Below are 12,305 nucleotides of genomic sequence, written 5' to 3'. Positions count from 1 at the left end.
TCTGTGATGAAACAAACGTTGAATCCCTCACATGTAACTAACATGAGAACTGTATAATTAGCATAACTCAAACCAATCTGCAATCTGCACAACCATAGAGACGCTTTACAGGATGCTTTACAGCCGCTGAGAAAGCCTTGCTTTCTGACATGCTGCTTGCATTATAAAAAACATTGATATTGTGGTTCGATCTTATCTGCCCTAAATCAGTCCTGAATGACTCTAAACACTGCCAGATCTAATTTAATTGAGATGTTTCCATTATTTAAGATGACTCTAAATGAGGTTCATGAAAAGATTATTTAAACATACTGTACACAAAAACACATCTCCAAATCGACAGCAGAATCTAACATACAAGAAAGCCCATGGATATTTGGTTTATATATATATATATATATATATATATATATATATATATATATATATATATATATATATATATATATATATATATATATCCAGTAAATATTGATTGAGGTAGGATTTTAAGGCGGTTTCTAGGCATATACTCAGTCTTGGATATCTCTACCATTTATACACAGGAAAATAATACATATAATTGAAAACTTGATGTTGCCCCTATAGTCACAATACATGGGGAAAGCTGTTTCAATAGCAAATATACATATTTATAGGCTTTGTACCAAAATGTCATTATTTGCATATTTGTATTATTCTAATATTCTAATATTAATACAAAATGTGAGATTTTCTTTCACTGTGCCCCTTTAGATTGACTTGGATGGTCTCCTAAAACACAATGTCCACTCAGAGTTGTCAATATAACAAGCTGTCTGAAAGATAATGCCTTTTTTAGAAACACTTTTAAGATAAAGAGTACTTGGCCCCAGCAAACACAGGAAATTCAAGCAAGAGTCTACAACAGCCGAAGATGTTTTTTTAATCATATAAAACCATTCGCAGTAGCTATTCATGACTCTGTTTGCTCATTGTGTATTTATATATGTTCATTTGCTTCACATGACAGTTTATTCTGTAACCGTGTTTCTAGATATTTATCACAAAACCACACAAATACCAACGGTATGCTCCCAGGATTTACTTGGCAGAGGATTGCAATCATAAATTCAGCCTGAACATATGGACTAACAATTCTGTTTAAAGTCAGTCCTGCCAAAAATGTTAACCTGAAAGCTGCATTTACTGCGTCTCAGCACAAAGACATATCTTCTGACCAATGAATTCACAGGCCATTTCCAGCCATTCCTGATTACTTGATAATGTTAGGCAATAAAAAGCTGGGTAACTAAAAGAAAGAAAAATAAATAAATATAAAATATCTATATTTTATAAAATTAGCTTATATTTCTATATTCTAAATTATAAATATAAAGATTTCCATCCAGGCCTGAAAACTGAAAACCACAACAATCCAAGACCGTGGGAACTGAGAGTCGCATGCAATACAAACACATAAACATGCAAAGACTTGATTTAGTAGCACCATGTAGTCATCCTTCACATTTCCATGCAGTTTTGACAAGCGTGCAGAGTGAATGCTTTAAAACACCTCTCCCCAGAGAATCTGTGTGCTTACAACTGTTAAAGACCAGACAACACTTACGGACACACAAAACTCCTTGTGAGGACTGGTGAACGACAAACAGACAGACAGGTGGTACTGGTTGAAAATGCATCTCTCTCCTTTTTTAAGAGCAAAAGAGATGGCATTCCAACCGGCCGTTACCTTTCTGGTTACTAACTGACAAGCACCGATACCCATCATGCATCTCTTCGGGCAGAGAGTGGCACTCCACGGGGAGGCGGCCCTCATCCAGGAGCATCCAGCAACTGTCAAGCAGGACCTCGCAGAAACTGCGACAGGGCAGTGGGGGCGGCAGTCCAGGTGGGCCGCACTGAGGTGTCAACAGCAGGCAGAAAAACCATTCCAAGCTATGATGGCAGTTTGACCGCAACAGCCATGCCCATTCGGTCAAAACCACCTGAACTTCTTCCACGCTGCTTTGATTTAGAAAATTTGGCACTGTGAAACCCTCCAATCCCATTCTGGTGCAAAATGGCAATTTAGAATCGACTGGCAAGCAGCGCGGAGATTCGATGGCTGTTGGCATGCTATCTACTAAAAACTCACTTTCAATGGTTAGTAGACTATCTGAGACAGAGTATTCAGGGGAATACACTGTCGTTTTATCATAATCATCATGCTCTGTAGAATCATTATAAGTGCTAACATTTTTATGAGAAACATTGATGCTTTCATTAAATCGACTGTCTGTTGGGTCGCTGATGCGCTGAAGTCCATCCATCTGCTTCTCTTTGGTCTCAAGCTTAAAATTTCCCACATGCAATCTAGCATCTTCAACAGCAATGCCCAAAAAGTTGGTTGACGTAACATAGCCATCCTGTCTTTCATATCCAGATCCAGATCCGGAAGCAAATTCAGACCATGACCCACTTATAGATTCTGACTCAACCCCCAACCCAGACCTGAACTCTGATTTCCTCTCAAAATGACCTCCATCAGAACTGACCTCTTTCAGGACCTCAGTTACGGAAGCACTTGTACCTGTTTTTCTGGGCGGTTCTGTCCTCGGTGGTGATGTGGGCCTTACGGTTGTCAGGTAAGCCAGTGTCTGTGTGCCCTTTGCATTTTCTTTCGAGTCATCAAACCAGAACCAGCCATGCGTGTGGCATATCCTCAAGCACACCAGAATGAAGAGGCACAGCCAAAACCTGAGCTTAGACATCACGTTCACTTCCAGTCATTCAACAATTCAAACAGGATCCTGACATGCCCTCAATAGTAATCCACTCCACACAGACACAGACTCGTCCCTGGCTCACGGTAAAGTCACCACAACCAGCCCACAAACCAGGCAGGAAAAGTTTAGAGGAGGAGTAACATATTTGAAAGAGAGCAGGGGGCTGATTCGTCATTGGTCGAGCTTGGGACCTTTTCCTCCCCCATAGCTCCATCTCCCCTTTGTCCTTGTGAAAGAGTGTCTCTGATGATAGATATTCTTACCAAAAATGCCTGCAAGGCGTCCTTTTGTATACCCCGGTGCTTCTAAATGCCCTCACTGATGGAATTTAGCGTTGTTTCAACTTTTACAGCCTTTAAAGGGGCAGAGAAATTCCACAGGCCCCCTGTTACACAGAAACAAGCTGCTTAAATACTCAAAACACCTCTTAAAATGTAGAAATTTATGCTTTAAATGGGTTTGTCATTTGCTGAACTTCTGATGTTAATTCTAGTTGAAAACAAAAATACTAAAGTTGCATTTTCTGAGGGAAATACCATTCCTTGCAAAGCATGAAAAAATTATATTTGGTATAGTTTATGAAATGCTGCATCAGAGACACTTCTCCAGTATTACAGTAACAGTAACAACCAAAAGCACACACACATCCATATTATTTATTAAAGGTTTATAAACAATAATCAAAAAGTCTTTGGAAAGTCAGTCCATTGTGCAATCACTGTAAATATTTTTCTAGAGTTAATAGATCCTACAAAACCCAAACTATGCTGCCTAGTTAGAACAACTTCCTTAGGATCCTTCTGACGATACGGTACAAAATGTATTCCGTTTAGGCATCATGAATCACTTCATAACTACATCAGTTCAAACAGTAGCCAACTCCACTCTCCAGCTTTGAGCTGGAACAAGCTGTCTAAAAACTCACACACCTCCAGGATATAGGCTGAAACCAACCCCTATCCAGTCAATATAAATCATGCTCTCTGGCTTAAACTTACAATTAGTTTTGCCCGAGCCCACCCCTTCCTCTGCACTTTAAGCAGGACACAGTTATAGAGTTATCTAGAGCTTGTACACTTGTTCATACAAGCCTACGAGAGACCCTCAACATGCTAACTGATACTCAGAATAATATGCACACATGGATCAATGGAAGTTGTGCCTCCTTCGGTACACTGTAAAAAAGTTATTTAAATGAAGTTTTACAAGAAAATACTATTTCAATATGTCTACTTCAATTTCATGTTACTTGCAGTTTATTTGCAATGATTTGTTAAAATTTACTAGCAATGTCTGAGTAAAAATGGTTTCTATACCATTTTTTTCCATTTTATATAAGGTATATGAATATGCCATTGTAGATTAACATAATGCAGTATCCTAAATAAACTTCAAATCAGTGAAAATTAATTACATACAGTCACTAAATCATGCAGAAATTAGAACACAGTTCACATAACTGCAGGAAACACAACAAAAATAGTTTTCATTTGCTGCATCTTGATTGGGATGATAAGTAGTTTATATCTTTGATATGTTCAAATGAATGAATTAAATCCATCCATCCATCCATCCATCTTCTTCCGCTTATCCGGGGCCGGGTCGCGGGGGCAGCAGTCTAAGCAGGGATGCCCAGACTTCTCTCTCCCTAGACACTTCCTCCAGCTCTTCCGGGGGGACACCGAGGCGTTCCCAGGCCAGCCGGGAGACATAGTCTCTCCAGCGTGTCCTAGGTCTTCCCCGGGGTCTCCTCCCAGTGGGACGCGCCCGGAACACCTTCCCGGGAAGGCGTCCAGGAGGCATCCGGAACAGATGCCCGAGCCACCTCAGCTGACCCCTCTCAATGTGAAGGAGCAGCGGCTCTACTCTGAGCTCCTCCCGAGTGACCGAGCTTCTCACCCTATCTCTAAGGGATCGCCCAGCCACCCTGCGGAGAAAGCTCATTTCAGTCGCCTGTATCCGGGATCTTGTCCTTTCGGTCATGACCCAAAGCTCATGACCATAGGTGAGAGTAGGAACGTAGATTGACCGGTAAATCGAGAGCTTCGCCTTGCGGCTCAGCTCTTTCTTCACCACGACAGACCGGTACATCGACCGCATTACTGCAGAAGATGCACCGATCCGTCTGTCAATCTCCCGTTCCATCCTTCCCTCACTCGTGAACAAAACCCCAAGATACTTAAACTCCTCCACTTGAGGTAGGAACTCTCCACCAACCTGAAGTGGGCAAACCACCCTTTTCCGACTGAGGACCATGGCCTCGGATTTGGAGGTGCTGATTCTCATCCCAGCCGCTTCACACTCGGCTGCAAACCGTCCCAGTGCCTGCTGAAGGTCCTGGCTTGATGAAGCCAACACGACAACGTCATCTGCAAAAAGCAGAGACGAAATCGTGTGGTCACCAAACCTGACACCCTCCGGCCCCTGGCTGCGCCTAGAAATTCTGTCCATAAAACTTATGAACAGAACCGGCGACAAAGGGCAGCCCTGCCGGAGTCCAACATGCACCGGGAACAAGTCTGACTTACTGCCGGCAATGCGAACCAAGCTCCTGCTTCGGTCATACAGGGACCGGACAGCCCTTAGTAAAGGACCCCGGACCCCATACTCCCGGAGCACCCTCCACAGGCCGCCGCGAGGGACACAGTCGAATGCCTTCTCCAAATCCACAAAACACATGTGGACTGGTTGGGCAAACTCCCATGAACCCTCCAGCACCCTGTAGAGGGTATAGAGCTGGTCCAGTGTTCCATGAATTAAATCATGTATTTAAAAAAAAGCGAATTGTCAACTACAATTACAGTATATACAGGTACATCTCAAAAATTTGAATATCGTGAAAAACCTTTTTTTTTTGTAACTTATTTCGAAAAGTGAAACTTTCATATATATTTTACATTCATAACATGTAAAGTAAGATATTTCAAAAGTTTTTTGTTTTAATTTTGATGATTAGAGCTTACAGCTCATGAAATTCAAAATCCAGTATCTCAATATACTGGATTTCAATTAAGGAGTTGGCTGTATGGTGCAGTCTTAACAACCTGGAGTTAAACACACTCAAAACTGTGGAGATGATCGTGGACTTCAGGAGAAACCCCCCTGCACCAATTCTACTCTGCCATCATTGAATCCGTCCTCTGCACCTCAATAACTGTCTGGTTCAGCTCAGCTACCAAATCTGACCTCAGAAGACTACGGAGAGTAGTCCGGACTGCTGAGCGAATCATTGGTACAACCCTCCCCACTCTCCAAGAACTGTACTTATCCAGAGTGAGCAAAAGGGCTGGTAAAATCACTCTGGACCCCTCACATCCAGCACACTCCCTCTTTGAACTGTTACCATCTGGTCGACGCTACAGAGCTCTGTGCACCAGAACGGCCAGACACAAGAACAGTTTCTTCCCTCAGGCAATCCATCTCATGAACACTTGACAATAAAACGCGACAATAAAATTTTTCATTTCAAATTTGCACATATCAGACCTGTACACCATAATTGTCTATATTATATATTGTGTTTTTGCTGTTTTGTACATTGCCTATTTGGATATTTGTATTATTCTTTATTATCTGTGTCCTGTCCTGTTGCTGTCTCTCTGTTGCACTGTGGAGCTTCTGTCACTAAAACAAATTCCTTGTATGTGTAAACATACTTGGCCAATAAAGCTCATTCTGATTCTGATATTAGAATATTTATTTTTGAGTTTCATTAAACGACCATCTCTACAATATAAATTCAGGGTATCTCTTGTTCTTTGAAACCACAATAATGGGGAAGACTGCTGACTTGGCAATGGTCCAAAAGACGAACACTGACACCCTTCACAAAGAGGGTAAGTCATAGAGGGTCATTACCGAAAGGAGTGGCTGTTCACAGAGTGCTGTATCAAAGCATATTAAATGCAAAGTTGACTGGAAGGAAGAAATTGGGTAGGAAAAGGTGCACAAGCAACAGGGATGACCGCAAGCTTGAGAATACTGTCAAGCAAAGCCGATTCAAACACTTGGGAGAGCTTCACAAGGAGTGGATTGAAGCTGGAGTCAGTGAATCAAGAGTCACCACGCTCAGACAGGAAAAAGGCTACCAAGCCACTTCTGAACCAGAGGCAACGTCCGAAGCGTCTTACCTGGGCTGTGGAGAAAAAGAACGGGACTGTTGCTCAGTGGTCCAAAGTCCTCTTTTCAGATAAATGTAAATTTTGCATTTCATTTGGAAATCAATGTCTGGAGTTTGGAGGAAGAGTGGAGAGGCACAGAACACAAGCTGCTTGAAGTCCAGTTTGAAGTTTCCACAGTCAGTGATGATTTGGGGTGCCGTGATGTCTGCTGGTGTTGGTCTATTGTGTTTTATGAAGTCCAAAGTCAATGCAGCCGTCTACCAGGTGATTTTGGAGCACTTTATGCTTCCATCTGCTGACAAGCTTTATGGAGATGCTGATTTGCTTTTCCAGCAGGACTTTAGCACCTGCCCACAGTGCCAAAACCACTTCCAAGTGGTTTGCTGACCATGGTATTACTGTGCTTGATTGGCCAGCCAACATGCCTGACCTGAACCCCATATGGAATCTATGGGATATTTTTCAAGAGAAAGATGAGAAACAGTCGATCCAACAATACAGAGGAGCTGAAGGCTCAATAGTGCTTCAGCAGAGCCACAGGCTGATCGCTTCCATGCCATTCCTCACTGACGCTGGAGTTTGTGCTAAAGGAGCCCTGACAAAGTATTGTGTGCATAAATTAACATACTTTAAAGAACTTGAACTTTTCTGCTTTGCAAATCCTTTTTTTGATTGATCTTAGGAAATATTCTAATATTTTGAGATACTGGATTTTGACTTTCATGAGCTGTAAGCTCTAATCATCAAAATGAAAACCCAAAAACTTTTGAAATGTCTTACTTTACATGTAATGAATCTAAAATATATATGACAGTTTCACTTTTTGAAATAAGTTACAAAAAAAATCAGTTTTTCATGATATTCAATTATTTTTTGATGTACCTGTAGCTACCACTTTAGTCAGAAAACTAAATTTTACTACAATTTGATGTCAGGAAGAAATATTGACAAAATTTAAAATGTGTAAAAATGCAACTATGTCTTTATCTGAATTTCAAATGTGCCTCAAATTCAAAGAATTTGGCTTTTATAAAATGCATTAAAACTTTTTTCCTGAAGTACTTTGGTTAAAAGTTGAGGGAAGTTCTTAAGAAAAATTCACACCTTACCTCAGACTAACAGTATAAGTATAAAGATACAATGAAGCCTTGTGTGAAGTTGTGGACAGAACAGACAGAGCACTGGATTTAAGATGAGTCGAAGATGCATAATTACACTTTAGGGTTTTGATGTAAACTGGATAAAAGCTGAAGCAGGGAATTTGGTTCAAAGAAGACTCTAGAGCTCTCTTATTAAACAGTGAAAGGACACAACGAGCAATGCAGATATTCCAGAAACCTACAACGTCTGCCAAACCCCTTGATGCACAATGAAAAAGTCAACTCTCACAACAATTCATCAGGAGGCACAGCCAAAATCACTGGGGCTGCCCACAGTGAGTGTGGGAATGACATTAACAAATGCTGAGCAACAAAACTGTGGACAGTTCTCGAACCCCAGCCAAGAACACAGTGAATCTACTAGCATGGACTCAAGTGGAGGCTGCTGGAAGAGTTCTCGGTGGCCCCATACCAAAATCTTGTGAGCGGCCTATGAAGACAACGACCTTCTACAGTTACCATTAGTGAAATTGTGTGGGCAAACATGTCCATTATGTGTGTAACACAGCCTACACAGGAGTCCATTTCAAAACGCATAGCTTTCTGTTGGTCAGTGTGGCAAATTCACGTAACCAATCTTTCGTCCTCACACTCCCATTGAAAATTTGCAGGATAATGGTAAATGTGACAGCAAATGGAACCTCACTCTGTTTGAGTATGTACTACACTGGTAAAAAAATATTCGATATAGTATGAATGTAAGTAGTATGAACAAATTCTGGACGTACTACACCCGGCTTGTTGGCTTTATCACGTGACCTACAACATTATTTGAGTCCCTTCACTGTAATAGCCTCATGGGATAGTAAAGTGTCCATCAGATTTGCACTTTGGAATCTCGCCGGAAGTACTAGGTACTTTTTGGCAACTGTTTTGTGAACAGTTTGCCAACTTTTCACCAACTAACTAACTAGGTTTTAGTGCAGACCCATGTGTTAATAAAACCGGCAAAGCAAAAGCTGCAATAAAACAAAAACATTAGAATCATTTCATTAGAATCATTTAGCCAATAAAATAATGAAAAATTACCTACATGCAGGAAATTAAAACAGAACCATTACTCAATGTAGGTTTAATGGAAGTATGACTTTCTTCATTCTTTTTTCGTCTTTTTACACAGGAAGTAAAGGTAAATGAACTGCAAACACAGCTTTTCCTTTACCCACAAGGACACTGAAACACGAGCAGCTATGAGAACATGACATCGACACATGCTTCTTATTACCTCGAGTCAAAATGTCACATATATCACCAAAACCACTAACAATTCAATAACTGGATGAGGTCCTGCTGTCAGCCTTTACATAGGGGTTAATTTTAAACCTCATCATTCAGGTCCTACATGGGTGGGAATCTTAGTTTGCAATTCTCCATGGTGACTCCCTCGCAGTCGTGACCTTTCTCGGCTCATGTTCAGGGCCAACGTGTTCTCTGCCATCAGCCAAAAATATTTTTTTGGTGGATGAAAGCTGCACTCATCAGGATGGGATTTAACATGAATTGTAAAAGATATGGCAGCTTTTACTCTTTGCTGGTACAGAAATAAAAAGGTGCTTGTGCTGTTTTTTTCTGGGGAGTCCCTGGTTTTTAATGACTGAGATATTCTTGGGTGCCAAGAGACTGTAATGATTTGGAAAGTTTGCAGCTTTTTTTGGGCAAAACTGATATTAATCATACACCAATGCCAATAATCATACAACTGAGAAGTTTGAGATGCAAGGGATGTGTGAGATGTGCGGCCAGAAAGGATGGGTGGCCAAAAACAACACCCACACCGGTTTGCTTTCAGTCACACTCCTCTGCAAACTCCTATGAGGAAACTGAGCTTTCTTGACATTTCTTGCCTCTCACCGATGATAAATGTATCCTGGACATGTAGTGTCCTTGGGCGTTTGAATAAAAATATCTGTTTTCAACATTGAAAATAGCAAGAAAAGTTTTTTGAGCACCAAATCGAATAGAATGTAAATAGAATGAAACCATAATAGAATGATGAAGGATCATGAAGACTGGAGTAATGACTGCTGAAAATTCATCTTTGCTATCAAAGGAATACATTACATACAGTACATTAAAATATACTCAGATAGAAAACTGTCAGAGAGAATACTGTCAAGCAAAACTGATTCTAACACTTGGGAGAGCTTCACAAGGAGTGGATTGAAGCTGGAGTCAGTGAATCAAGAGTCACCACGCTCAGACGTCTTCCGGAAAAGGGCTACCAAGCCACTTCTGAACCAGAGACAACGTCAGAAGCATCTTACCTGGGCTAAGGAGAAAAAGAACTGGACTGTTGCTCAGTGGTCCAAAGTCCTCTTTTCAGATGAAAGTACATTTTGCATTTCATTTGGAAATCAAGGTCCCAGAGTCTGTAAGAAGAGTGGAGAGGCACAGAATCCATGTTGCTTGAAGTCCAGTGTGAAGTTTCCACAGTCAGTGATGATTTGGGCTGCCATGTCATCTGCTGGTGTTGGTCCACTGTGTTTTCTGAAGTCCACAGTCAATGCAGCCATCTACCAGGAAGTTTTAGAGCACTTCCTTCTGCTGACAAGCTTTATGGAGATGCTGATTTCATTTTCCAGCAGGACTTAGCACCTGCTCATACTGCCAAAGGTACCAAAAGCTGGTTCAATGACCATGGTGTTACTGTGCTTGATTGTCCAGCAAACTCGCCTGACCTGAACCCCATAGAGAATCTATGGGGTATTGTCAAGAGGAAGATGAGAGACACCAGACCCAACAATGCAGATGACCTGAAGGCCACTATCAAAGCAACCTAGGCTTCCATTAAACCTGAGCAGTGCCACAGGCTGATTGCCTCCATGCCGCGCTGCATTGATGCAGCAATTCATGCAAAAGGAGGCCCAACCAAGTATCGAGTGCATAGAAATGAACATACTTTTCAGAAGCCTGACATTTCTGTTTAAAATATCCTTTTTTTATTGATCTTATGTAATATTCAAATTTTCTGAGACACTGAATTTTGGGTTTTCATTATCTGTAAGCCATAATCATCAAAATTTCAAGAAATAAAGGCTTGAAATATTTCCCTCTATGTGTAATGAATCTATATAATATATGGGTTTCACTTCCTGAAATGAGTGACAAAAAATATTGACCTTTTTCACGATATTCTAATTTTTTGAGATGTACCTGTGTACGTTATATATATATATATATATATATATATATATATATATATATACACACATATATATATATATATATATATATATACACACACATACATATATATATATATACACACATATATATATATATATATATATATACACACATATATATATATATATATATATATATATATATATATATATATATATATACACACACATATATATATATATATATATATATATATATATATATATATATATATATATATATATATATATATATATATATATATATATATATATATATAAATAAAATGACATAAGGTTGAGAAATACAGTTTATAGTGTTGCAACAGCAATGAGGTGAGTTGCAAACAAGACAAATGAAAGTTTCTTGTGAATTTGAGCAAAGCTTTCTGTATTTACAGGTGACAGGGAATTTGCTGAGTGCTTGTAATTAACTTCAGAACAGGGATAATAACAGCATCTCATCCTGTTTCCGCTGTCCACAGGCTTTCTTTTTAAATGCAGAGAGAGTCTGAACCTCTAACTCAGGCTGACATGCCAAAAGCAGAAGTTATGAGATGTGCAAACAAGGTGTCCTTGATCCACAATAATACAGAAACAGATGTGACACAGGTTTACTGCATCAGTAAACAAGAGCATACAGAACAACAAAACTTGATTAAGTATATGCTTCGGGTTTTCCCACTTATGTCTGTCATTACATTGTCAAACAGCATTGACGCAGTTACTCCTACAGGCTTTTTAAGGTCAACTAAAGTCAGTTTAAAATTCTGGTCCTAAAGAATCCCAAGGTCACATATCCGAATATAATGTTTCCACACTTTTAGGAAGAAGAACCTACCAAAGTAAACCTTCTCAATATAACCTTATTTTAGTATGTGAGACAAACAACAGGAACAACAGAAAGCTTTTAATAAAGGAAACCTTCTATGTAATATAAAAAAAATACAGGCTTAGAGTAGATTAAATTGAAAGACAAAATACAGAATAGATTCATTTAACTTCTTAATACCATCCAAAGGGGAATACCTAGTGATCACATGCTGTAATTTCATTCTTGGACTTACAAATTGAGCTCATGTGACCCACTTTAACCTTTAATTGCTGTGTCAG

The 12,305-nt window shown here is 39.9% G+C and overlaps 1 protein-coding gene across 10 annotated transcripts in view; it reads right to left on the bottom strand.

Annotated features, from left to right (window-relative positions):
- The window catches only part of LOC306876944 (collagen alpha-1(XVIII) chain-like), an 83,733-nt gene that overhangs the window by 35,267 nt on the left and 36,161 nt on the right, over positions 1-12,305 (bottom strand). For 3 of the 10 annotated variants that reach the window (XM_079428402.1, XM_079428403.1, XM_079428406.1), the window contains exon 1: positions 2,552-2,838. The exons of 3 other annotated variants lie outside the window; for them this stretch is intronic. In XM_079428402.1, coding sequence (XP_079284528.1) covers positions 2,552-2,732 — 181 coding nt within the window. In that variant the 5' untranslated portion in view covers positions 2,733-2,838. Of the gene's footprint in view, positions 1-1,711; positions 2,860-12,305 lie in introns of those variants that run through there. 4 more of the 10 variants (XM_079428397.1, XM_079428400.1, XM_079428399.1 and 1 more) reach the window with 3 other exon arrangements.

Source organism: Barbus barbus (genome assembly GCF_936440315.1).
Source record: "Barbus barbus genome assembly, chromosome: 11".
NCBI classification, from domain to species: domain Eukaryota; kingdom Metazoa; phylum Chordata; class Actinopteri; order Cypriniformes; family Cyprinidae; genus Barbus; species Barbus barbus.
This window is presented reverse-complemented; position numbering and strand designations above follow the sequence as displayed.